Raw genomic sequence first — 27995 nt, 5'->3', positions numbered from 1 at the left:
TAGAATATGATATTAGTCCCAGTCTTCGTTTTACGGCTAAAGAATGCCAGACGAGAGTGTACATAGAAAAGAAAAAAGAAAATAAAGATGAACACGTTTTTAAACTCTTCTTTCAGTTCCTATGACTGTCTTCGTGATGACCCTTTTGACCACAACTGGCCATCGCTGCCTCAACTTCCTGGTTTGCATTACTCCATGAACGAGCAGTGCCGCTTTGACTTTGGCGTGGGCTACACGACGTGCACCGCGGTAAGAGACCAGCGTAGTCCTAAACAGTCTCTTTATTAGCATACAGTCGCTAGCTTACGGACACCTGAAAACTCCGCTAACACAACAATGGCATCCTCTGCAAACTTTGCATTGCTTTATCCTCTCGCTCGCTTTGAATTGCTTGTATCAGTTAATTCAGTTCAGTTTGCTGAATTTCACTGTGGCATATGTACTTTTTATGTGACCCCTTAAGCTCTGAAGGTTTTCCTTACTAACCAAGGGCCACACTGTAATGAAATGAGAGTCACTCATACACAGCTATTCACGTTCTTCTGATGTCCTCTGTTTCCTCTCCCGGCCTCTGGTGGGATTGACATCTTACTTAAAAGCAGGTAATTGGTTTTGATAGATACTTCTTTTCTGTTGTTAATGTTAAATAGCAATCAACTATTTATTTGTTTATAATAACACTACATATGCCTTGATACCACAGTGCCTTTACATGAAACTCTCACAAGCAGCTCTTTGTAAACACGAAAAGCTTCACCCAGCTGCAGCATCTTGCCAGGCCTTTTTACCCCAGTCACCCTCACCCGCTCTATGACTGTGAAGCCACTGTGGCACGCTGTTGGGAGGCTGTTGCTTATTTGACTGACAGCTTGTTCAGGGGCTTTGCACACCTTGCTAGATTACCCTCTATTCTCTTGTCAAACTCATTCCCCTCAGCTACAAAAGGCGGGGCAGGCAGGAACGCAGGTAAGGTTACCCCATCTCCTGGAAGACATGTGGCCTCGTCTTTTATTTTCTCAGACTTTCTTTTTCTATTTGAAGTTGTAACTGTTTGTAATGTTGCTCCTTATTTTCAATTTTTTTTTCTTTTTACTGTACTTTGTTTATCTGTCCTACCCATTGTCATAGTTTGGATGTTAACGTTGGATGTTAGTCTGCAGGATTCTAAAATGCTTCAAAGTGGCGCTAAAATCTTTCAAAACAACTGTGAAGCTACTGGTTCATTGGTTGGCTGTGGTGCAATCCAGCAGTTGAACAGTACCATATCCCGAGTCCTCTTCTGCAAAATCTGTGTTAAATCACTGCAGCCCTGGCAGGAAGAGCCTCATTATATTGGCACTCTCGCGACTTAAACGAGCGGAAAAGGTTGGAAAGATGCCTTTCCCATCCAAGGGGAAAGGGCCTAGCCAGAACAGAGGCTGTTTTTCCATGTTTTCTCCTCAGCTTTTAGGATCCTCCAGTCTGATCTTACTGCTGATTACCTACCGCAGTCTACCCACTGACTGTGACTCACACTAAGACCTGTAAAGGTCCACTGGGGTCATGGTGGGTAGAAAAGCCTTTGGAGGGAGGAGGGCACCGCCCCTCAGACACTGGACTTCACTTCGGTTTGGTTGGTTGATATCCTCATCTGTGGCTCATATCAGACAAGAAGGAGAATTTGGACTTGATCTGTGTCCAGGGGCATTTTTAGAGGTCACTGAGACCTCACTCTATGGCTTTTGAAACCTTTTGCCCTCTGCCCTCCGCGGTGACATTCTTAACTCTAGGCTGTCTCATTATGAGAGTCTTGTCTCTCTCACGCAAACACACATCCATTGGTTTAGTTTGCATGAATGGCTGTGTATCTCTCAGTGGAGCATAATGTACAGTGCAGTGACTCAGCACAGGTTTGGTGTTGTTAGTGTTGGATATAATACTATTGTTGTGGCTATTGTTGTTGTGATATCTCTCCTCCCATCTCTACTTGTGCTTCCGTTATTCAGTGTTTAATCTCATCCTAGTAGCGTGTGTTGGAAGTTGGAGCTTTCAGCTATGAGAATGGGTTTCTCTCTGTGTCCCACAGTATCGCACATTTGAACCATGCAAGCAGCTGTGGTGTAGCCACCCAGACAATCCATTCTTCTGCAAGACTAAGAAAGGGCCGCCCATTGATGGAACCATGTGTGGGGAAGGGAAGGTATTTATACACTGCTTTAGTACAATAAAGTGTAGTGCAATGCTACTGGAAGCCAAAGAAAATGTGTTTTATTGTACAACATTTCCAATTGGTAACTTATGCGCTTGGACTGTTGCAGCATTGCTATAGAGGTCACTGCATCTGGCTGACCCCCGACCTCATGAGGCAAGATGGAAACTGGGGTGCATGGAGCGAGTTTGGCCAGTGTTCGCGCACCTGTGGTGGAGGAGTACAGTTTCGCACACGCAGCTGTAATAATCCAAGGTAGGAAACTCTTTACCACTGCATGTATAAAAACAAATATCACTTTTAGGTATTGTGTCACTCCTGATAGAGGAGCCACTTATAAAAATGATTAAAAAATGTGAATGATTAAGGTTTCAGAGGTAAAACATAATCTAGAGCAAAATATTCCCGTCCTCTCTGACCTGCCACTCCCCCAGACCGCACAACGGAGGCCGGAAATGCGTGGGGGAGGATTCCCAATTCCAGATGTGCAACACCAACGAGTGTGAGGATATTTACAGCGATCCAAGAGAAGAGCAGTGCCACGCTTGGGCCCTTCCGTCTGAAATCTACACCAACAAGCACCACTGGCTGCCTTATGAACACCCAGACCGTGAGTATGCACGTGCAAACAATGTATTGGGGTGGAGATATGAACCAGACAAACCTTAAGTGATGATACACTGTGGAAGTCATAAATATAAATGAAAGCCAACAACAGAAGGAAGCACAGTCTTGAATGTGGTTGGGTTGTGGAGCGTTTATATATATATATAGGTTGTGTTTTTCTATCATCAGTGACATCTGGCAGTGGGTGCAGCTTTGAAGTATGGCTACGCCCTCCCACAAAAAAAAAGTAAAAAGCCACAACTTTAAAACCATTTTTCTATGAACTCAGTGTCTTCTTTTTCTCCACCCTTTTGCTGATGTCATTTAAACTCCTCCTCCAACTTTTTCTGCATCCATACATTTGGCACATGTGGACAAACTCTCATATTCACAAAGAACCCAAACCTAAATTTATCCAATTAATATTCCAAACCTTTGACACTACACTGTGTGAGTGTGAAGCTCCACCCTTGCCTCTGAGTTGAGATGTCACTGCCTTCCTGATACATATTAAATTATCGTCCAACTAAAGGGCAACCCTCGAGAAAAGTGCTGAGCTGTCTCTTTATCTACACAGAGGTCACGCTACTCAAAATCAGCTAAGAAGGCTTTGCTAAATTGTTTTTCTTCATTTTTATTATTTCCAAATGGCAAATTTTTCAGCAAAGCTTTTACCATCTCAAATTACTTTTCGATGTGTGCGCTCGTGTTTGCATGCGTGTTAATGTACACATGCTTCTATGAGAGGGAAAAAAAACTGAGGTTTAACTGAATTCAATTCATAGCTTGACATCTCCAGAAGTGTGTGTACTGTGACTCTGACAAAGTACAGTGTCTGCTCTGAATGTGAACTTCTAGTTTCTCTTCTATAGTTTATCAGTCTATATGAATAGAACCTCACCTATATTTATCTCTTGTGTTAACCCTCTGAGGTTTAAGTCATCATATGTGCTAACCTTAACTCTAATACTTGCAATGTCAAACTGAAAAAAATACCTGAATCCAAAATATCTTTTGAAATGATCTAAAATATAACACTATATATAATTCGGAGTGTTTTTGCTTTTGCATGTATTATTGTACATAGTTGAACAGTATGTCTGAAGTTAGGAAGAAATTTCAAGAACTAAATTGTTGCAACGGTGGCATCCTATTACAGTACCATCCTCAATACCATTTAGTTCATTACAACAACTGATTCTTTCTCAAATGTTTGTGAAGGTAGACTGCATAGTTATGGGCTTCATTTTATACTGCTGAAATGGCAAACGCCTGATTTCAAGGATTAAGAGGTGTGGGCCATTACATCAGTCTACATCAGGGGTCCCCAATCCCAGTCCACGAGGGCCGGTGTCCCTGCAGGTTTTAGATGTGTCCTTGATCCATCACAGCTGATTTAAATGGATAAATTACCTTCTCAACATGTCTTGAAGTTCTCCAGAGGCCTGATAATGAACTAATCATGTGATTCAGGTGTGTTGACCCAGGGTGAGATCTAAAACCTGCAGGGACACCGGCACTCGAGGCCTGGAGTTGCCTACCCCTGATCTATGGCCATGACCTGCTAGAAGTGAACAAAAGAGGGAGATTGTGGATACAAGCAGTGGAAATGTGCTTCCTGTGAAGGGCGACTGGGCTCACTCTTAGAGATGGGGTAAAGAGTTTGGTGCATGTGGCGGAGGTGTGGTCCCGGGCGCGGCTGCAGGGGAGGAGTGGTGCAGTGGGCTCAACGGGGTGGTGCTGGAGATGCCGGTGAGAACAGCTGATGGCGATTTGGACTGATAATGGTTTCCTTCCCTTTTTATAGTGAGACAGAGAGGAGCGGAGTACGAGGGAAATCAGCTGGGACCGACAGCTGTCAGACTGTGTTCATATCATAACCTGGGAAAACTATAAATAAATGTGGAAGCTGGTGATAAAGACCTGTGTGTGTGTGTGTGTGTGTACCTGTGTGTAGTGCATTTCACAGTGCATAAATAGGGATTCAGTGTAAAGCCACCACTGCTCATCCACATTCAAAGGAAGCAGTTGAAGTAGTTCAAGCATCTGACTGGGATGCCTCCTAGGTGCAGTGTTGTGGGTATATCTAATTGGGAGCAGGCCCCACATGTTGGACATATTATGTCTCTCAGCTGGCTCAGTGTCCCCCCAGAAGAAGTGAAGGAGGTAGCTGGGGAGACCTAGGTCTAGGCATGTCTGCTTAGACTGGTGATTCCTCAGATAAGAACCAGAAAATAGAGGTTATATATTTTGTTGTTTAGCCTCTGTAGTTCTTCTTCTCCACTGTAATGTGTGTGCATGTGTCAACTGCCACAGAGCAGCAAAAGACTTAGAACACTGAGGAGGGATTTTGTACATTGTTTGTGCATTCTCAGTCCAACCTGACAAGATTGTGTTTTCTCCACGTGATCGAACTGAGCAGTTTTGTTGCGTGTCTCCCACCTGTTTATTAGTGTCAACGGTCCAAAAGACAAGGTCTCTGGATTGTAGCCATCTGTAATAAATGTGATGAAGTAGGAGTGTTCGTTCGCACTCGGACTATCTGCCAGGCTTCATCTCTGGGGGCTCGTGCAGTTGTAGTATGACTCACTCAGACAGACACAATGAGACAAAGTGTCGTGCTGACTCACAGAGAGCTTATTCAGAGCATAAAAATAATCGCATGTCGGTTGTAAACATGAAATCTTCTAGTCAGACCACAGGGGTGACTCTGTGACAATCACTTGGATAGTGGTTTTCATTCTCTATGTTCATTTTTGTCCGCTTTCCAGCTAGCAAACGCTGCTACCTGCATTGTCAGTCCAAGGAGACCAGAACCGCAGTCTTCACGGAGACAGTGGTCCTGGATGGTACGCGGTGCTCATACAAGGACCCACACAGTGTCTGCGTGGGTGCGGAGTGTAAGGTGAGGGGCATGCGCGTGGAAAGACAGCCGCACACGTGCTGAGATCAGCATGTGTCAAATTCTAAGTTTCTTTATTAACAGAAAGTGGGATGCGACGGAGTGGTCGGCTCCTCGGAGCAGGAGGACAACTGTGGAGTGTGTGGAGGTGACAACTCCAGCTGCAAAATCTTCAAAGACACCATCTCACGTAACGCCAAGAAACAAGGTAACCCACTAACACACTGAATAACCCTTAATTTGTTTCATAGAGGAGACTTGACTCAGTCCTACCAGTCTAGCAGCCAGCTGTCATTCTGGTAAGCATAGTATAAACATTTGACTGGACTCTCTGTTTTTATTTTATCTTTTGGTTAAACATCGCCCTCTAGAGCAAGGTTTTAAAATTGCCGCAAACCTCAGTAAAAATCCAAGCTCACATGTTTCCATTTGAGCATTGCCAAGAAGTTACGTCAACAATCACTTCATAACCTAATATTTATGACAGTATTATCTAACCCTTGGTGTTGGGAGAGTTACATGTTATAACAGCGAAATTCTCAGAATCAGATGTTTTCCCTGGATGAAAATAATCACGACTGAAGGGATTTTCAGTAGTGCGCAAGGGTATTTAATTGAAATTAGAAAGGGAGCTTTACTGGCTTTGGTGCAGTTCTTTGGTATGAAACAGTAAAATTGACTTTTTGGCACAAACCAGATGTCTGTTTTATTTCAGGGTTCTTTAAAGTTCTCGAAATCCCCCGAGGAACGAGGCACTTACTGATCCAAGAGCTGAAAGCCACCTCGCACACTCTAGGTATTTTAAATTCGAGCTTCTTTTTTCTTCCGTGCCAGATACTGGAATGTAGATTTGCTCGTTGCAGTGTTGTCAATTTTTCTCCCATCTGCAGTGGTGAAAAATGTGGCATCAGGACAGTTCTTCATAAACGGGGACATGGAGAAGCCAGAATCATACTCGGTCATAGAGAAGGGGGTGGAGTGGGAATATGAGAATGACAATGACAAGGAGACCCTTCAGTCAACCGGGCCTCTCAGACATGGAGTTCTGATCATGGTGTGCAACAACATGACTTTAAAATTGAATCTATAGTTACCTAAATTTCATAATAATCTCATAATATCACATTTTGTGGTTGAAATTATGCATTATCTTGATTCCTTCATTAATTTTATGATGATCTGTCGGATTTTAGATGAAATTACACGGGGATGAGGATGTGAATTTGTCGTACAAGTACTTGATGAGAACAGACTCTGACTCTGGAATTCAGAACAACATGCTAGTGGAGGACAGCGCTTATGAATGGGCCCCAAAGAAATGGTCTTACTGCTCCAGGCCTTGTGGTGGAGGTACAGTAGAACAAAGAAAATTCTCACAGTGAAACCGTTGTTTCTTTGACTTATATGATGTCCGATTTTCCACCCTTTTTTAGGAAAGCAGTACCTGCGATACGGCTGCAGAAGAAAAGTCGACAGCAAGATGGTTCATAAAAGGTTCTGTAACAAGTCCAACATGAAACCGAGAGGTGACATGAGGGACTGCAACCAGAAGGCCTGCCCTCCTCCCATGTATGTATTCACATGAGAAGCACAACATCTGTGAAAATGTGACTTACAGTAGGAATCCACACTCGGATTAAAGCAACTTTTTCTGCATTCAGGTCGCCCTTTGTTCTCCTTTGTGGTCGATATGTTTTGATGTCCCTCGATGCTCTTTCCTCTCTTTGCTGTCATATATTCTCCAGCTGGGTGACGGGCGAGTGGCAGAACTGCAGCAAGCCATGTGGAAAGACGGGCATGCAAGTCCGATCGGTGAGCTGCGTCCAGCTTTCGGATGACAACACAACACGTGCTATCCACAACAAACACTGCAACGACAACCGACCAGAGTCGCGCAGATCCTGCAACCGATTTCCCTGCCCCACCCAGTGGAGAGTTGGACCGTGGTCACAGGTATGTGGGCTAAACTAGAGCCTTCAAGATGCTTGCACTTTATTCACATTTTGTAAGTAGTTTGTGATGATTTTTTTGCATTGTGTGTTTATTTTTTGTATCCCTAGTGCTCAGTGACATGTGGTAATGGGACCCAGCAGAGACAGGCTTTGTGTCACACCAGGGACAACACCATCGGCCTGTGTCTCGACAGTAAGCCAGACACCATAAGAGTTTGTCGCCTGACACCGTGTTCCAGTAAGTGTTGTGCGAGCCCACCCTGTGAGTATTTTTTATAGGTTTAAAATGTCCAGGGTACTCACTTCATTAGGTACACCTTGCTAGAACTTGGTTTGAGCCCCTTTTTGCTTTCAGAGCTGTCTTAGTTCTTCATGGCACAGATTCAGCAAGTTGCTGGAAACATTTCTCAGGGATTTTGGGCCATAATGACATGGCAGCATCACACAGTTCCATGATGTGATCTCCTCATTCCGCCACATCCCACAGGTGCTGTATTCGATTGATATCTGGTAACTGTGGAGAACTATTGAGCACAGTGTACTCATTAATATATCCAAGAAACCAGTTTGAGATTATTTTAGCTTTGTAATATGGCACGGTATTTTGCTGGAAGCAGCCATCAGAGAATGGGTACACTGCTGTCATAAAGGGATGGTCATGGTTAGTAATAATACTCAAACTGGCTGTGGTGTCGCCACACCTGAAAAGTGATATAAGACGGATGGATCCATGCTTTCATGTTGTTTACACTAACATTTGACCCTACTATCTGAATCCTTCAACAAAAATTGAAACTCAACAAACCAGCCGTGTTTGATGTTTTTTCAGTCTTCTGTTGTCCAGTTTTGGTGAGACTGTGTGACTTGTGGAAGCACCCAGTGTGGTCTTCTGCTGCTGTAGCCCTTTTGCTAGATTTAATGTGTTATGCATTGAGAGGTATTCATTGCATACCTTGGTTGTAACAAGTGTTCATTGGAGTTACTGTTACCTTGCTATCACTTTAAAGCAGTCAAAAGGCATCAACAAAGCATTTTCTCTCAGAGAACTACTGCTCACTGGTTTTGACCATGTGTACATGCATAAATGCATTGAACTGATACTTGCATTAATGAGCAGTTGAAAAGATGTACATAATGAAGTGGTGCTATAGATATATTTTGTTTCTCTCCATGTAGAACATGCAGAATTGGAAATAGATTACATTCAGTTTTTAAAAAACCAAGATGGTAACACTAAGGGTATTCCACAAATCAGTGAGGGGCTGTGTCCATCTTTTGTATAGTGCCTATGGTTACCACAACACCATGTTTCTTTTTTTAAGTTTTACATGCAGTTATTTCTGTGACAGCATTCTCCTCCTAACCAGCTACTTGCCTAAATATGTAACTAAAGATGAAGTAAAACTGCTTGACTAACCAAATCAAGCTTATAAAAGTAAGAAATAAATAAATAGAAAGTGATAAATATCTAACAAAGTGGCAGCATAACAGGGGCAATAATCCACAGTGTGAGAGTCCTGTTCTTGCCTTGCTTTGAGCCACCATGCAATCTGAGTATGGAGATTCTGCTCATGTCACCAACAGGTAATTTGGTAAAGCTTGAAATTGGCCTTCAGCTGGTATTGTTGGCATGATAATACACATATAATTTCAACACATTATGTGTCGCGACCAAGTAATAAATTGTCACAAGGTCGCTGTCATTGCATGTAAATATGTCAGTTCAAACTGAACCGATTTTAAGTCGTAGCTTCAGCTGAAATGTCAGAGACACATTCTGGAGGCGTAATATATTTAATAAACAGATAAAACTAAACTAGATTTAGCCCCTGGCATCAGTGTAGAAGCTAGGTGTGATGGATGCTAAAAGAATTAAAAGGATAAGGATGAAAAATTGTTACATATTGCTCATGTTCCCTTATAGTCGTTCTTAATGTTTCCATGCTTCTCTCCATGTTTCTCTGCAGAGGGCCCACCAGACCTCAACAAGAACGGCAACATTTTGATCCAGTGGCTGTCACGCCCCAACCCCAACTTCCCGAAGATCTCCTCACGTAAAACCTCCCTCTATAGTTCCCAGCCTGGCCTCCACAGCAGCAGCTGCAGCTGCATGTCTGTCCTCTGCTGGGCCCTGCCCATTTCTGTCCTCCTGTCCCTGCAGGGCCGGCCCCGGCTGGCCCCCTGACCCGCCCCCTGCCCCAAGCCTTGTGCCTGTGCCACGCCCGTGAGCGAGCGGCAAAAGCTTTCGCTTCTCTTTTGGGTGGGGGGGATGTTGTCTCTCTCTCTCTGTGTCTGAGACGGCTCTGACTGGGGGAGGTCTCTGGCTCCTGCGTGTGCTAGTTGGTTCTCTCTTGCTCTCTCTCTCTCTCTAACTCTCTCTCTCTCTGTCTCCTTTGTGGAGCATTGTGTTGTAACCGCTGGCCAGTCGAAAACTCAAAAGATGAACAAAAAATTTGATGTGAAAAGGATTTCGTAGTGGCAAGGCGAACAAGTTTTCATTGGCATCTCCTGAGATGTGTCGAAGAGCCGTTCACGTGCGAGGGGACCCCCCCCCCTCTGCATTCGGCGGCCGTGATTTGCGCGAGCTAGCTGCGTGCTATCATGCAGCTGCGCTTTTTTCTTTTTGTAGCGCATTGTCAATGTGGGGGAGAAACAGGTGTCAAAATAAACAGAAAAGGTATAAATATCTATATAGAAAAAATATATATATATACATATATATATAATATGAAAGCTTTACTGTGAATGTGATCTGAGGACATCTTTGCTAAAGTGCTCATCTGACATATTGGTTCCATTTGGGGATGAGAGTGGTGTCTCATCCCACGTTCCATTCTCAGATTGACAGGAACTCAGCACAGAAGCAGGAAGTGAAGTCAGTAAACCTTTTGATTTTTGTGGGAGGGTCTTCTGAGGTGACGACACAAAAAAAAAAGAAAAAGAAAAGAAAAGAAAAAAGAAGAAAGAAAAAAAAACAGGGTAGTTTGACCAATTGAGGTTGCTTCCCATTTCACCTCATCATCAGCCATCCTCTCTTTGACTGTTATACAAAAGTTCAATAAATGCAGCTTATTTGTGCTTGCAGACTTTAAACAAATACATCTATAAATATATTTGTATTTATATATAACTATAAATATAAATCTATATGAGTAACAATAATATTAATAATGTTTTACCATGAATAAGCTGTAGCTTATTTGCCTAAAATCTTTGGACTGCTATTGATCGCTTAGATCCTTGACTGTTATGTGTATTTTTTTATTGATTTTACATGAATACAGATGAATATTTAATAAAGGTAAAGTGTTTTGGGGGAAAGGGTTAGACCTATATTATGCAGGACTTGGTCAGTTATTTGCCTCTCCATTTTCTCAGATGGATCAGTGGTTTACTGTTGCTTCTCGTTTTCTTTACGGCCAGGATCACGTTTTGTCATGCACATTTGCGTCCATCACCTGTGTGTTTGTATCAATCCGTGCGTGAGTGCACTGGTGTGTGTGTGTGGGTGCGCGTCTTTGTGCATGTGTGTTTGGGAGGATGTATGCGTTAGATGAATGAGCGTCCTTAATCGTTGCGTGTTTGTGTGTGTGTGTGTGTGTGTGTGTGTGTGTGTGTGTGTGTGTGTGTGTGTGTGTGTGTGTGTGTGTGTGTGTGTGTGTGTGTGTGTGTGTGTGTGTGTGAGAGAGAGAGAGAGGGTGCTTCATCATTTGGGCTTTTACACATTGCGATCAGATACAGAAATACCTCATAAACTTTGATTTTAGAGCGTCCGATGATCTCATTTTATTTTGGTGAACATTGAAAACATGAACAATGCCTTATCTTGGATTGAATGTAATGGCATTTATCTGTGAAAGAGATGGCTTTACTCATTCAAAGTTTCACTCGGAATAGAGGCAGCTTCAAACCAACGTAACAAACTCACACCCGCCAACCATCAAACCTACCAAGATGATGTTGGACCAATGTCCGACTACTGGGAAGGGTTTCCAAGGGCCTAGGGTATTGACACATGTGGCATCTAGAAAAAAGAAAAAGAAAAAAGAAAGAAAAAAACACTTCAGACTTGTCATTGTATTGTGAACACATATTTCTGTTGTGACTATGTAGCGAGCTATCCAAGGTTTCCTTCTGCTGGAGTTGGACTGTATGAGACCAAGCCAGACCTAGCAGTGCGATACTGTATATAACATTGGTGTTGACTGTATTTAATAATGTTCATGACTGTTATCTTCTTCTATAATATTCTATACTATGGGTAACTGTTTCGTGGCTTCACTGGCCTGCTGCGTGGGGCTGGCTAACGTTTGGCTAACGTTGAAGAAACATTCAGATGGACTACGTGCACTGCGTCTATATGCACTTTGATTTATCAGGGAAATTTTATTAATGTTTTGTAAATGTTTCATATGACACTTAATGTGCCATTCCAGTTTTTACATCAACATGAAAATTATGTGTTTTATTTAAGCAGCAAATATCATTTATGTATTTCATCTTTGTTTGTTTTCTTTTGTTTTCTTTTTCTTCTTCAATCGATAAACAGATTGACTGGTTGATTTCCAAGTAATCAAGTGTTTTACCAAAGTGACTGTGAACTTGTAACTTTCGATACAGTTGAATTATTTTTCTTAAGAAAAAAAATATATCTATATATTGAGAGGGGAGGGCGGGGCGTACATCTCATTGTTTCAGTTCCTGTCATTCTCAAAAGCAAAGTTGTATCAATAAAAATCGTTTTAAAAAGTGTGATCTTTCTCCTAATGGGAATGTTCACTGGTTAGATTTTTTTTGTCAGATTGGTATATACTGCAATAAGAAAGTAGTTATTTTTGACTGGCATGGTACAAAAAGGGTACAAGTCAAGTGGTAGACTTAATATTGAACTGAAAATGTTGCACGTCTGAAAAAAATGAAGAAACACATGAGCAGAAGCAGAATTAGATGAAAAATCCTGATCTCTTATAGGTGCAACACAAGACTGGCGACCCTTATTTTCCCATTTCAGTTGCTCTGGATGAATCTCATCAATGCTCTTGATGTGTGGATTTTTCTCCTTTTTTCTCCTTCCTGCATCCTCTGCTAGTGGTCTGGCTTTACTACTGTACTTCTAACAGCGTGAAACCAACATGTACTTTCACTCACATGTGCATGGATTTATGTCTGCGTAACTTGAGAGTAATGCCAATTTGTAACAATATAGTTTTGTTCACGTTCTTTAGCATAGAGCAATCTCACACACACATATTATCGTAGCTTCTACCTCTCTGTTCAGCTTTCTGTTTTTTTGTTTACAGGCCGTTGTCATGGAGACCGGTCTGTCTTCTGTCGCATGGAGGTGCTGAAACGCTACTGCTCTCTACCGGACTACCAGCGCATATGCTGCGAATCCTGCAGCAATGTCCCTAACATAGTGCCTGTCCCCAGCTCCACCCCCAGAGCCACATCCATCACAGTTACATCTCCTCCAACCACAAGCATCCCAAGCTCTGGCTTCACCACCTTACAACCCTCCAAAGCTGTCATCACATCAGTTTCTACCATTAGTTCACCGTCCACTGCTCATCCTCCTACATCTTCCCCTACAGCTCCTCATGCCACCCCACTGAGTACCGCACAAATGATTACCATTCATTCACCGGCTACCACCAGGGCCCCTGTTTACCCTACAACTTCTTCCATAGCAATCACCAGGGAGTCCACAACCATTCGCAGTGTTACTACATATCCTCTACCTTTGCCTCCTCCAGACATAAACAACAGCACTGAAAATCTGGTGCACACATCTACAAATACACCAGTAACATTTGGTTTGAAAACGGACACAACAACAACCACTCTGCCAATGACCCAGCCAGCAGAAAACAGTAAAAAGACAGACATCCTACAGAACTCCAAGCCTAAGAAGACTATTCCGCCAAAGAAAACCTTGAAAAAGATGAGTCCAACAAAGCAGAATCCAAAAAAGAATACGACCCCGAAAAGCATTCCAGGAAAACCCTCTATACCAAAGCTCAATCCCAAGAAGAAGTCATACAGTACTCCAAAAAAGGTTACCTCAGGAAACACTTCTCCGAAAAAGACTACTCCATCGAGCACTACTCCGAAAAAGACTACTCCATCGAGCACTACTCCAAAAAAGACTACTCCATCGAGCACTACTCCAAAAAAGACTACTCCATCGAGCACTACTCCGAAAAAGACTACTCCATCAAAGAATGTTCCCAAAAAGACTACTCCAGTAAAAACTACTCTTAAAAAGAATACTCCATTGACCACTTCTCCAAAAAAGACTACTCCATCAAAATCTTCTCCCGAAAAGATTATCCCATCAAACAATGCTCCCAAAAAGACTACTCCATCAAACGCTACCCTCAAAAAGATTATTCCTGCTATCACGTCTCCAAAAAAGACTACTCCACCAAACACTACTCCAGTGAAAAAGACTACTTCATCAAGCACTGCTCCCAAAAAGGCAACTTCAGCAAATAAACCCCCCAAAAAGACTCCAGGGGAAAAAATTAAACCTTCCCCTAAAAAAGATGCTCCACCAAATTCCAATACTCAAAAGAAAACTGAACCAAAGATAAAAGTTACAAAGCACAAGCCACCAAAGAACCCAAAACCAGCACCCAAAAGTGGCTTAAACTCACAGGCAAAAGTTAATCAGAATATATTTAAGGTGGTAAAGACTTTTCCAAAAAAGAAAAAACATCATTACACAACTACTCCTCCTTCAACCAAGCAACCACCAACAGAGGACTTTTTTTCTACTATTTCTTCCAGCATTACCTGTACAACGATAAGCTTCCTTTTCCCTGAGTCAAAAATCAATGTGCCATACAACATTAATAACGTAGAAGTTACAAATGAAACTCCATGTTGGTACCATGACAGCACAAATACTGGACCAACAACACCCAGTACTTTCGATGATCTCGTAATACCCACTGAAAATAGTTTGGTCGAGGATGTCACAATGCCCAGGGAAGCCGTGCCTTACATAGATGTCCCAGTGACTAAAAGCGTTGACGTTTCAGTTACCAGTAGCAACAATCGCGATGGTGGTGACATCACAGTGTCTTACACTAAAAGCGGCACAAACGTATTAACAAAGCCCAAGGTTAACAAGAGTAGATTTAAGGTGGTAAAGACTTATCCAAAAAAGAAAACACATTATTACATAACTACTTTCCCTCCCTATTCAAGTGGGCAGCACCCAATAGAGGATCTTTCTTCTACTATTTCTTCAAGCATTACTGGTACAGCAATGATCTCCCTTTTCCCTAAATCAAGAATCAATGCCCCATATGTCAGTAATAGCATGGAAGCTACAGATCAAACTCAATCGTGGTATGATGACAGTGCAAATGCTGGAACAACAACACTAAGTACTTTTGATGATCTCGTAATACCAACTGAAAACAGTTTTGTCGAGGATATCACCACGCCCAATGAAGCCATGCCTTACATCACTGTGCCAGTGACTAAAAGCGTCGATGTTTCAGTCCCCAGTGATAACAATCCCAGTAGTGATGCCATTACAGTGTCCTATAGCAAAAGTGGCGTAAACTTAAAAGCCAAAGTTGATAAGAGTAGATTTAAGGTGGTAAAGACTTATCCAAAGAAGAAAACACGTTATTACACAACTACTCTCCCTCCCTCTTCAGAAGACAATGGTAGCAATCCCAGTGGTGATGACATCACCGTGTCCTACAGAAATGTGGGCGTGGTCAGTAACACCATGGTGATAGAGGACAGCCTCACCATGGCATTCCCAATCATAAATGGAGATGACATGACAGAGCTAAGCTCTTCATCCTGGCTGGATCAGGCGGAGTACATCCCTGCGAATATACCTGTTGACACAACATCTTCAAACACAGGTACTGCCTCACCTCCCACCACAAATGCAAACCCAACAACCCTCACCACCACCATCTCCACTCTAAGACCTCCACGAAGTGCTGAGAAAAACAGTGAAGACAACTCGATCGATGTTTTTTACAGCAGGGTCATCAACTCGGAGAGCGACATCTCTCAGAACAACTTGATCCCAAAGCATCGGATCAACCTTAGAGAAAGAACCAGGAACAAACGCATTCAGGAGCTCCTAGAGGAGAAGCGAAACTTTCTCTTGAGGATGAAGAGAGGCCACGCAGTACAATAAACCAAGCCTTATCATTTCTCTTATAGAGATGAACACTTTGTCTGAAAACACCGCTTATCTGCCGCAATGCTTTCTAATGGGTAGTTCCACCAAAAAAAGAAAGAAAAAAAAAGCTGTCATATCAGTCAAATGTTTGCACAGTTGCTTTGAGTAAAGCCCTTTAGGGTACCGATTGCTGCAAATCGCCTTGCCTGTGCACACACAATAAAGAGAAGCAGAAGGAATTAAAAAAAAATGTACATCCAGGATTACAGCACTTTACAAAGCTCGGCTTTTATTTCCCTAAACCACCCTTTGTTTTGCTTAAGAATTCAGTGATAATGTAGATTTTAAAAAATGACAGTGGTACTGACACTCGCACGGCAACAAAATCTACCACCTAGAATCCAAATTTTCATCCCATTTCAGATTACAGCCCAGGACTGCAGTTTGCACAGTACAAATATGAATACATTTCAGTTGAGTGGCCTATACGCAAAGCAGACATTTAGCTTCTATTTCACTTAACTGCAAACTAAATTGCAAAAGTTTACACTGGTTGGATTCTGTTGTCATTTCCAGAGCAGTTACTTATCTCTCAGGAAGTAAAGCTACAGTATGACAGTTTGATGAGGGACATTGCCAAATACTTGGTGCTTAAATAGTAAATTATAATATGTCATTAAGGTAAGCAGTACAAAAAAATAACCAGAGAAAAAGAAAAAATACACATTTTTATTAAAACATTTTTACATTCAAGGGTGCTTTGTTTGTCACGGCTGCTAAAAGCGATGTCCCTCATGCATTTATTTCTATAGGAAAACTACAAACATTTAAAAGGAAAGTATGCAAGGCTTTTTATGGTATCTCTATCCAAAGAAAAACTTTGAAGGCCAGTTTGTTATCTTTATTTTTTTTGTATAAAAGGTTTTGTTTGTGCATTTAATGTGCGGCAACTGCATCTACAAGTCTTCTTGTACAATACATGTATATATGAAACAGAAGTTAATGTTTACTATTTATTAAAGACTAAGTGCCTGTGGTATTTTGCAATCACAAGCGTGATTTTTGTTATTGTGGCACATGACAATACGGACACACAAACCAGCCATGGACTCAGCTATTTGTGAGTAGCCATCAGAATTATTACAAGCTGTCCTTTAATCTATTAATATTCCTTTTTAAAATTGCAATACCTGGCACCAGGTACACATACAAAACATAGAAGCTAATTCCTCTCAACATTGCACTAACATTTCTCTTGCTTTTCTTTATGACAACAAAATCTGATAATGTTAGGGCCATGATTTTTGATGTAATGTTATTCCATCCCAAAGGTCTGATTCTGTTCATCTGGACATAGCGTTTTCAGTGGGAGAAACATTTCGTCACTCATCTGAGTGACTTCTTCAGTCTCAGCTGACTGCAGGTTTCCCCAATCTTATAAACAGTACATTTGCACAATAACTGAAACTAGCACAGCTGAATGAGCAATGGGCTGTGAGGTCAGTTCCTTGATCATTAATATGCAAATTGTCATGACTGTTGATTAATGGCCATGAGTACCATTCACAGAGAGCTGGGGAATGACTGCAATCACAGCACTGTTAGATGGCAAAAGATGTACCCTTAGGCCCCCTCCTCGATTCAGAGATAGTCTGTCCCTTTTCACGTAAATGGCCTCCTCGACTCCGCCCTCAAAGCAGCGTTCCTCCCTGTCTAGAATGTGTACATCCTCATCATTGAAAGGGTGTCCACTGGCCTGTAGGTGTATTGATCATTGATCAGTGGTCTTTGATCAGTGATAATAGCAATTTCATATTAAATATCAAAGAACTGACATCACAGCCCATTGTTCATTCAGTGGGTTGGCTTCAGTTATTATGAAAATGTACTGTTTATAAGGTTAAGGTCAGGTGAGACTGAAGTAGTCATTGGATGAGTTACGAAACGTTTCTCCCATTGAAAACGCTACGTCCAGATGAACAGAATCAACCTTTTGGTATTTCTTACCTGTATAATTGAGCATGCATCAAGACAAATGTTATTACATGTTATTACAATCAGGGTGTTACCTGTGTAAGTAAAGCTACAGTATGACAGTTTGATGAGGGACATTGGTGAATACTTGGTGCTTAGACAAAGTTTAGATGGACAAAATCTAAGTAATCATGGTAAAAGTGTTGGTGTAGCATGACCAGGAAATAAACTGACCTGAACTTTACAAGATATTTGACTTTGGCAACCTCTGGCAACCTTGTATACAACATTTAGCCCAGGACATGAATTACCTTTCCTTTTTCTTTTTCCTTTTTTGTAATTAAGATTCATGACTCTCTTATGTCATATGGGTTTTACTTTGATCACTATAAATTTCATATGGTCTATACTGTACTGGGTGCACAGGCCAAGCTAATAAAACAGCTGCTATGCATGACATTTTGTAACAGAGATAAGCAATTAAAGTGAACTTTTTAGGCTTCACATTTATTTATTCACATTTTTACTTATTTGCTCTGTCTTATTGACAGTAAAAATTGTTTTTAAATAAATAGCTTATATGAGGAAGTATTACTCTAGCGATATTTGCAAATGTATCTGAAGAGCTGTGAAACTGTGTCTCAACCACTGTGTCCTTAATAATCTTTGTGAAATAATTTGGAAATTTTCAGAATATGTCGGTGCAGAAATGTACGTCCATGAAAAAAATCTAATGTGTGAACAAATTTGAAAATATACACTGACAAAATGCATTTGTTGAGCTGCAAATGTTTATGCATATTTGTGACCCCACCCCACTTAGTGTGCCTTTATATTTATTCATTCTACGCACCGAAAAATCTCTACATACTTGGAAATACGGATTGGGAGATTTTTCTTTTTCTACACACGTCAAAATATGATTACGCAACAAGATTCCGAGAAAACATTTTGCAGAATAATCAACACATTTAGAAATCTCAGTGTGCATCCAGAGTTTCTAATCACATTACAGACACCTGGACTGAGACACACTTACACAATTCTCGGGGGAAACATTTGCAAATTCTGCAACCATAATACCATCGAGCACATACTCAGATTTAGAAAACAAAGTTCAAACTTCACTACGGTACAAACGTTCATTTACATGCTCCCTCTGTTCTGTTTCTGAGTTTTTCAAACCTGGCTTGTACAGTCTATCATAAAGTGCCCACGCGACTCTTGCTACAGTCATTTCCATTGTTCCATTGTATCTGTCATCAGAATATTAAATTTACTCATAAATGCTTCACATGAGCATGTGCATCAAATTAAGGCTGCGTGGTCAGCAACGCTGGCTGTCAGATTTCATTTTGTGCCACTTGGAGAGAAACAAAAAGCACAGTGTGTGCTTGCAATGCTGTTAAGTGTAATATTTGTATCCTCGTAGGCTCAGTTGTTGCCCTCCTCAGGTCTGAAAAGAAGAGAAATATTAATTTACAGTGGAATGTCAATATTTGCCACATTCAATGGCATAATGAAATTTATTCATTTGCTCACACCAGTAAATTTTTGGATCAAAATGATTCACAAATGAAAGTCTATGTTGAAAGGCGTTCCTGAACTCAATAGTCAATCAATAGTCCTCCAGAAATCAAAACCACTTCAATAGAGTAAAACATATGGGATCTATTCCAAGTATATGACATTTAAAAGTCAGCATTTTTCTCCTAGCATGGTGTAACATGTTCACGCAGCCTATTAATTGTGAACCAAACATATGACTTTTTTTTGTTGTTGCTTTTACATCAATTTGACAAGTTTGGTCTTATAACTTATAGCCTGCCATTTCTTCAGAAAGTAATCCTGGATAGCCCCTGTAAGACCAAAATGGTTCTTAAGTTCAATGTTTTCTGTAAGACTTGGAAATTTATTGAACAAAAGAACGTTAAGACTGTCTAACTGACCCGGTTTGACCCATGTTGGTACGATCGATAAAGAAGGTCGTTGAATCTTTCATTCAGGAGGAATCAAATCAGCTGTGGTCCACACGCACACAAACCACATGTGCAAACAGAATCTTTCCCAGAAACTAGCAGCTTTACAGGTGCAGAAGAGGAGTTCATAATGAGACGGGGAAAAGCAGATGGGCGAGTTCCGGGAACACTTCAGTTAACCAGATAAAGAACAAACTAAGTGAGCAAGATGAAGCCCAGAATTACATGTTTATGAAGAGAAACAACATAAACATGTGTAAACCGCCTGGGATTTTTAAGAAGACACCTTGAGGGTATCTGTAGGCAACATTTCCTGTTTGGAAAAGCAACAGCCTTTATTTCCAAACAGGTTTCCTGAAGGATGTGTTTGGTTTTTTTGAGTTTGAGCAAATGTTTAAGCAGGATCTGAACCAGCACTAGTAAAAATATGACTGACCTTAGCTTGACAAGGCCTCTGTAAAACAGCAGAGCGCTTTAGATTTTGTGATAAAGAAAAAGAACTAAAGGCAAAGCAAGTCTTGCTTCAAGCAAAAAAGCCTCTCGAGGTCCAAATCTATATTATTTGGCGACATGAACAAATATGTCTCATGGTGTACTGAGCCTGGTTATTGTTTGTTATATTTTATGTGGATTCTTTTTTAAAACTGACTCATGGCTTTGGGACTAGCTAGTAAATGACAGCAGTCCTGGCTCATTACAGTGCTGTACTCAGTAATGTACTCCACAGATCACAAGTGGTGAATAAAAAATGCAAATCACAGAAAACACCACACAAGAAAATTTAATTAAGTAAGACTTCAGTTAATTGTGAACCATGAATTTGATTAGATTACAGTCATCCACATAAATATGCATTTTCAAACCGGACAGCTTGTATGCAGAATGATGTACGCATTATACACGTGTTATTTCTCTCCTCTTGTTATTTTGTCCACTCCCTATAATTTGATTTCTTTTTCTCAATAATTTGCAAACAACGTTTTCTTGGAAATAATCATCTTTCTGTGGAAAATTGCACTCTCTGCCCTTCAGAGGACAACTGCTGTATCCAACCATTTCCAAGAATCCCTCAGGCAGCACATTCAAGCTCCCTTCAGCCGCAAAACACAGCCATCCTCCTGTGACTGTCTAATTCTTAGTGAATACACAAGTGGTTGTAAATATGGGGCTAATGATGGTGAGAAGATATGCATAAAACAAGACTGAATAGATGTGTTTTACATCAGCTTTAAAAGTCCAGACTTGCAGCGTTGTGACAGTGCTGACATTATCTGTAACCAGTCACACGGTGTTGTAAGCTGCATATAAACTGTTAGATGAATGAACAATTCACTTTTTTGAATGAATAAGTATTAAACTTTAATACTGTGGTAGATACGGATCTGCTTTTTTTAAAATGACATTTATTAAAAAGCACAAAGCTGTATTGTAAAAAGATTTTAGAGTAAGTAAAAAGCCCATGGGTTTTAGCAATCATAACCACAACCTTTAACAAATGTTGGTTAAAAAACACAAAAAGTAATTCAAAATTTTTGTAAAGCTTGGAGAAAGAAATGGGCGGTTGATTTTACATTTTGGATTTTTGGACTAACTAACAAGGTAGCTGTCTTAAGTTTGAATTTTGTTATCCAAAAATATCATGATGTAGCTGCTAATTGGAAGTTGTTCTGAATGTTGAATAGGACTGGTCCCTATATTGCGCTCTTCTGCTCAAACTGAGCACTCCAAGCGCTTTATACAACTTGCCTCATTCATCCAAGTACTTTTTTCTATGCTCGTTCTATGTAAGTGCTTACTATCTAACATTCACACTCCAATAGAGGCATCAGAGAGCAACTGAGGGTTAGCATCTTGCCCAAAGATATTTGGCATTGAGGTTTGGGTTGAACCACCAACCTCTGGATTAATAGGTGACCTGCTCGACCTCCTGAGCTACAGCGACCCCAGTTCTACACTACACAAATCATATCATATTATGCTCATGTACAGTTGAAAGCTATCAGAAAGTGGGAGCTTGAGAATAATAGCCTCTGGTATGCTCTTGATAAGTCAGCTATTTCCCTGTAAACACACATAGAGCTACAGATATCATCACAGCTGTTGCTTAAAATAATCTTTTGTTTGTTGTTTCTTTCAGAAATTTGCTTGCTGCTGTTTTTGTAAGAACTAGCTCGGTCATTTATGTGCCTAGTGTTTGTCATTAGCAAAATAAGCATCAACTTGTGCAGTCAGTGTGGTGCCTGTTTGTATTAAACAGTCTGAGTGATGTAACTGAGGCAAGCCAGGCACCATTGTGTGCATGTGTGTGTGAAGCAAATTTAGTTTCTTGTGACTAGTTCATTAGAGGTCTATAAAAAGACAGAAATCTTTCTATAGGCTGATATAGGCAGATGTGTGACTCATTTTATACATTATAGGTCACGCTGCCTCCAGCACACGCCCTCACACACACGTGCAGTCATCAATACTGTAAGGGGGGAAGTGTTTCCCCCAAACACAAGGGTATATTGTTGTTTAAATACATGTTGGTTTGTCAAGTGTGAGTGAGAGAGAGATAATTGAAGGTCCTCGTCAGGCGATGAGAAGTGGGCTACTGGAAGAAGAAGGCACAAGGTGGCAAGAGATGAGAACAGGGCTGTTGGAATGCTACGACAAAAGTAACCCCAACGGAAGAGGTTACATGAAGAGGAGGTGTGACCTATGGAATTTTCAATACCCGACATCCAGACTGACGACGAAACAACTACTAGCTTAGTGTTCCAACATTCGGAAGAAAGAACTGCTATCACAACTGGAGATTGATGAGATACAACACAAATGCTACGGCAAGGGAAAGCCAGAACGTCAGGTCGCGGGGGAGATACGAAAGAAGGAGCACTGAGTGCAAGACGAGCTGACCTGAAATGCAGGATCATGACGAAGGTGGAAACTTGGACCCTCTGTATCCACTTACCAAGACAAAGTGAAGTACCTTCCGAAGGTCTACTAGAAGATGTGAATGCGGCATTATGGACAATCCATAATGCGACCATCACCAAAACCAACTAGCTGATCTACACCATGGCAGCAGTGATCACAGAGATGCTTGGCAAAAAGATAAACAGCCAGAAGAAGCAGTGGCCTCCATGGAGAAGGATAGTAGAGGCCAAGATCAAGGTGGCAGAGAGGGACAACTATCAGAGTTGCAGAAACATGCAATGAAGAAAGTGACGCCTAAGAAGTACAAGCTGCTTATACCTGAGGCATTGGAAACTGCCACACTAACGTTTACAGCCTTAGCCAGTCGATTGAAGAGATATACCAGAAAGACAGATATCATAGCAGATAAGATGAAGAGGCACATGATTTAATACACGAGCAAAGAATTTGTAGGAATACCAGAGGGGTGAAACACCAGCTCCTGGTAGATAGATCCATCCCTGAGACTACAAAACCAGACTCACCAACCTGTGCACCACCTGGGTCCTGAGGAGTAAACTGAATGGGAAGAACAAAATCCTGCTCATCAACTCCCATGCCCTGCCAGGGATCAGACACCCTGCTGGGATAATAAGCTGGCCAAAGGAGGAGAAGCTAAAGATATCAAGATAAGGAAGCTTCTGACCATGCATAGAAGGGTTCACCCCAAATCCAGCACCCTGAGACTGTACGGTAAGGAGGAAAGCCGAGGACTGGTGTGTCAGAACCACAGTCCAGGATGAGACAATAAATATCTTGAAGTACATCAGGAAGATGGCCACAACTGACCGACAAAAACTGAATCCTCTTTACAAGCAAGAAGTTTGCCCAGCAGAATATTATCGTTTAAGATGAACGACCCAAATAAACTATAAAAGAGGCTTCTAGATTAAAAGGAAATCAATTCAATTTTAGCAGCAATGAAAGTCTGATTAGGAGAAATGAAAAGTATTGTCCCACCACCTGCGACCCAGTTTTGAAGTCTTTACCCAAGTGACAAATAGCAGCCCCGTTTACCACGAACTGCAGAGGAGGCACTGTTTTTGTTTACGTAACTCTCTTTATGTCTGCTCCAAATCCTCGAAATGCTCTTTTTTTCAAATAGTCCAGTTTAAGACAAGCTAAAGTGTTTTTGGACGAGTGTCTAAATGTGTTTTTAACCAGAAATTCAGACTGTTTCCTGGTGGGCTCTGAGTCTTTGTTTCTGTAAACTGCAGTCTGCTAGTGCATGCCACTGAGTATTAATGAAACATAATAAAACATAATAACACAATAAAACACGGTCTATGAAAACTCAATCAGGTGTAAAAAGCATTTCAATTTTTAAAGGTCTAAAGAGTCAGAAATGTATCTGCAGAGGGGAACTGTTGACTCGTGTGAATCATGAGACGGGTTTCCATAAGTCAGTGCTCCCATGATCACTGCAATGTGTTGTTTGCATTATGTGCACACACACGCACACGCATAAACACACACACATGCATACACAGAGCAAACGTACCCATCTGATCAGATTATCTGCATGATGTATGTCACAAACTTTACACAACATGTTTACAGCTCTGCAGTCCTTTTTCCATTTTTGTTTTTAGAAGGAATCATTCATTTTGGCACATTTTACCAAAATTACAGTGGCTGACTGTGTTCATTTACAATGAGACATTTTTAGAAATGGCGTCTTATAAGATGAAAAAAAATGTGGAAAAAATAAACCTGTCTCCACTTTGTTTGTTTGTTTTGTTGTTTTCTTCTCTTCCTCTCTCCCTCTCTCTCTCTCTCTCTCTCTCATCACCCCTCCTTTGCTACATCTGTGTCTGAGTCTCCTTCCTCTTCCCTATTTCTTCTGCATCTGTTTTTCTCGCTCCATCAAAACAGTCAGCCAGAGACAGTGCTGGGGCTGAGGAAATGGATGGTGTGTCTATTTTTAGAAGCAGGGAAGGAGGGCAAACCAAAAGTAAGCGAGAGAGAGAGGGAGCAAGAGAGAGAGGGAGGAGGAGGATGAGGTGGAGGAGAGGGAGGGGGGATGTGAGGAGAAGATAAACCTGCATTCTGCCTCTGCCTCTGGTCAGAGACAGTTGAAGCTTCACAGCACAATTAACAAGCAGCAGCAGATGAAAACAGAGGATCGTAAATAAAATTGAGGAGACAAAAAAAAGAGAGGACGAGAGCGACGGATGCAGGCTGCTATTTAAAGCTGCACCAGGAGAAGAGACAAGAAAAGATTCGGTGGACTCAACAAAGATCATCCGTAAAGGTGAGTGTGAAGGCAAATTGAGCAGAAAACCTTTACATTATTCCTGAGAATGCATGACGAACACACACACAGAGTGCCTGTTTTGTGCTTCAGCCTCGAGCTGCCGCCGTGGAACCATTTTTAGCTGTTGTATACAGAAGGTGTGGTCTATATTTAGCAGTGGTTACACCTTGGAAGAAACTGGGAGAGGCTGGCATTTTGGTTTGGCTTGCGCTATTTTTGTCATGAGGTCAATACAAGCATATATTGTTGGCTACGCTCTGGGTTATAACAACTCGGCGCTCCACACTCTGAAACAGTTTGAGGCTTTACGTGTCTGAGATCCCACAAAACAGTCATCTGTGTGTGCAGCCTCTCACTGGGATTGTTTGTATATTGAACGGTCAACACACACAACTCCAGAGTAAGCAGCGCACGGTGCCTGAAATGAAGGGAAGGGAGAGGAGAGGCTTCTATGTTTACTTGGTTTTATCGATACAGCCAGCAGTTGTAGTCGGTTGTGTTTTGGGAGCTTCGGGCAATGTGAGCAATGTCCAGATGCACATTATGTCATTAGAAAAACACATTAGACTGATGAGGTGATTAAACAAGAGGCTTTTCAAAAGAAACTGAGGAAAAATTTTTGCAAATACAATGCAACACAACAGTGTGTACGAATGAGAAATTAACTCCAGAAGTTATAAGTCAGTTCGTGAGATAATAGTGCACAGATTAATCTTTTTATTTGTATCGTGTGGAGACACATATTGCAAGTTTCGACATAAATGACACACACAAACAGGGCTCTCACTTTGTAAACTAGGAAGTAAGATTGCATACGCTGCATCTGACCCTATCAGGAATGTGTCACATCTATCAAAATATCCAGTTTTCCAAATGGTGATTATATTTTCCTAAAGGATTCTGCTTTTTTGAGACTTGGATGCAGTATTTCACATTACACAGTTTTTTTCCCCATCTAAATGAGACCTCTCCCGTCTTGTCTTTCTCTCAGCTATGCGGCCGCGGTCCAGACTGCTCTCCAAGAGGAGACTGACGCTGCCCACAATCAGAGAGGGCAGCGAGGAGACGGTTAGAGATTTGAACGAAGCCAACATGCTCCATAATTCTGGTCACTGCCAGGCTTTGTCATCGGAGGACTACCTCCTCTCCATCTGCCACCTGGCCCACCCCACTTTTCCCAGCCGGGATGTTTCCCCGGACACTTTCCACACACAGCAGCAGGACACTGCGCAGCAGAAGCTGAGGCCATCGTGGATTGAATACAACTCGAAAGAGGAGGCACGTGCTGCTGATGCGCAGCAGGCAGAGGGGAAAGAACTAAACAGACAGCTGAAGTTTGGCAACTCTGACCCTCTTGAGTATATTTATGGACACCAGAACAGCTTCTCTACCCTCTCAGGAGGTAGGAGGAGAGCATTTGTCGAGGGGAGGTTTATGAGGCAGCACGGCAGCGTATGGGAGAGCAGAGTGTGCGTGCGAGCCCACAGCATTGCCCTTGGTTCAAATCCAGATTTCCCACAACAACATGAGAGCAGTTGCTCTGAATTAAACAGCAAAACTGACACTTCAGTTCCAAACATCTCCCCAAAACACACCTTGGCCAGGTCAGAGGCCAGCATAGCTTGCAGAAAGGCAGAGGGAGAGAGGCTGAATCCAGCCATCAAACAGTCCCTCATCTCTCAGTGGATCTCTGACTGCAGGCTGGCATGGAGGGAGGCACGCACTCGAGCCTGTATGCTTCCTGCCATTGCTGAGGTGTAGCATGTAAATGGACAGTCAATGTGACATTCTCCAGTAAATTATTCTAATCTTTTGTGTCAGTGCATGAGACATTGACATTAGGAGACACATAGAAATACACATTTGAAAAGATACAGAGACAAGTAAAGACTACTACAATTGTCCATCTGTAACATTATATCAGTGTTAATATTCACTATTACAACCTTTCTGCTCTTAATGTATGCCAGTGATCATAACAAACCATGAAAATGAGCAATTCTGTAATGTCCTTTTTAATATCTTCCAGTGTTTGTAAATGACATGAAGAAATAAAGCAGTCTTTTGATACTCTCTCTCAGATCGTGTGAAACGTGCTTTTCCCCTCAGCTGCAGGCTTTATTTTCCTGCACACGGAGACCCTTCAGAAATGAACTCCACTCTTGGCTCTGCTGGTGCCAGGCGCCGAAGTTTCTATGGTAACTGTCATGGGATCCTGCACTGGTAAACACAAGTGTGGAGAGACACGGGCAGAGCAAAGATGGCACCGGTGAACCTCAACATGCAAGATGCTGGTTATTTATTGCTGCACTGGTACGACAGCAACAACGATGCATGCAGTAAGGTATAACTGGAAAAGGTGACGCTGAAGGACGCAATGCCACACTAATACATTTTCACATTCCAAAGCACAAATGATCTGCATGTAGAATAAAACGGTGTAATGAGGCGTGTGCAGAAAAAACTTAACAGGCCATGGCTGTTCTACTAAATAAGAGACACTAGAGGGCAGGCTTCCATCATTACTACTCAAGAAAACACTTTGCATAACTGATTCATTGGACATTTTATAACAGTAAATCTCCTGTAAGCCGTTCTTACTCTCTGTATGGTAAATAATTATTTTCAAAGACTATCAGTTTAGGGATTTAAGGGTCAAAGACAAAGTCATAAAACACATTATGTGTTTTTACATTATGTGTAAAAATGTAAAAACACATAATGAAAACGCTCCACAGAGCGTTTTTTCTTCTGTTGATCAATCGGGGTTACTAGAAAGTAGCAGCAGTGACTATGAGTACCGAATATGATTATTGTGACTGGAGGAAGTAAATCATTTTAGTTCTTCCGTACGCAATATTTATATGAGCAAAATAATGCCAAAAAAGTTGCTGATTGTAAGGTTATTTATTTCTCTGAAAGCAATGGCTTTTAAACCAAATATCAGATTTTTTTAATAGAGTTTGGGACTTACTGGTAGTATGGGAAACCTTATTTGCAGCAAGATTAGCATACACATTA

At 41.5% G+C, this 27995-nt stretch overlaps 2 protein-coding genes across 3 annotated transcripts in view; both read left to right on the top strand.

The window, feature by feature from the left end:
* Window positions 1-18284, top strand: part of LOC113036107 (A disintegrin and metalloproteinase with thrombospondin motifs 2-like) — a 143470-nt gene extending 125186 nt beyond the window's left edge. The window contains exons 9-23 of one of the 2 annotated variants that reach the window (XM_026192201.2): window positions 117-249; window positions 937-966; window positions 2066-2179; window positions 2298-2443; window positions 2623-2798; window positions 5566-5699; window positions 5781-5904; window positions 6412-6492; window positions 6587-6750; window positions 6890-7046; window positions 7130-7265; window positions 7442-7649; window positions 7757-7886; window positions 9616-9702; window positions 12949-18284. In XM_026192201.2, coding sequence (XP_026047986.2) covers window positions 117-249; window positions 937-966; window positions 2066-2179; window positions 2298-2443; window positions 2623-2798; window positions 5566-5699; window positions 5781-5904; window positions 6412-6492; window positions 6587-6750; window positions 6890-7046; window positions 7130-7265; window positions 7442-7649; window positions 7757-7886; window positions 9616-9702; window positions 12949-15821 — 4693 coding nt within the window. In that variant the 3' untranslated portion in view covers window positions 15822-18284. The remainder of the gene's footprint in view (window positions 1-116; window positions 250-936; window positions 967-2065; window positions 2180-2297; window positions 2444-2622; window positions 2799-5565; window positions 5700-5780; window positions 5905-6411; window positions 6493-6586; window positions 6751-6889; window positions 7047-7129; window positions 7266-7441; window positions 7650-7756; window positions 7887-9615; window positions 9703-12948) is intronic. The other variant, XM_026192209.2, reaches the window with a different exon arrangement.
* Window positions 18285-24720: 6436 nt separating this feature from the next.
* Window positions 24721-27054, top strand: LOC113029384 (uncharacterized). The gene is made up of 2 exons (XM_026180228.2): window positions 24721-24971; window positions 25966-27054. The coding sequence occupies exon 2, from the start codon at window positions 25968-25970 to the stop codon at window positions 26733-26735; it is 768 nt and encodes a 255-aa protein (XP_026036013.2). The 5' UTR covers window positions 24721-24971; window positions 25966-25967; the 3' UTR covers window positions 26736-27054.
* The last annotated feature ends 941 nt before the right edge of the window (window positions 27055-27995 follow it).

This window comes from Astatotilapia calliptera, chromosome 2 (genome assembly GCF_964374335.1).
Source record: "Astatotilapia calliptera chromosome 2, fAstCal68.1, whole genome shotgun sequence".
NCBI lineage: Eukaryota > Metazoa > Chordata > Actinopteri > Cichliformes > Cichlidae > Astatotilapia > Astatotilapia calliptera.
This window is presented reverse-complemented; position numbering and strand designations above follow the sequence as displayed.

What these genes read in the sequence shown, in the direction of transcription:
- LOC113029384 (XM_026180228.2), top strand. Translation starts at nt 25,968, where the DNA reads ATGCGGCCGCGGTCCAGACTGCTCTCCAAGAGGAGACTGACGCTGCCC.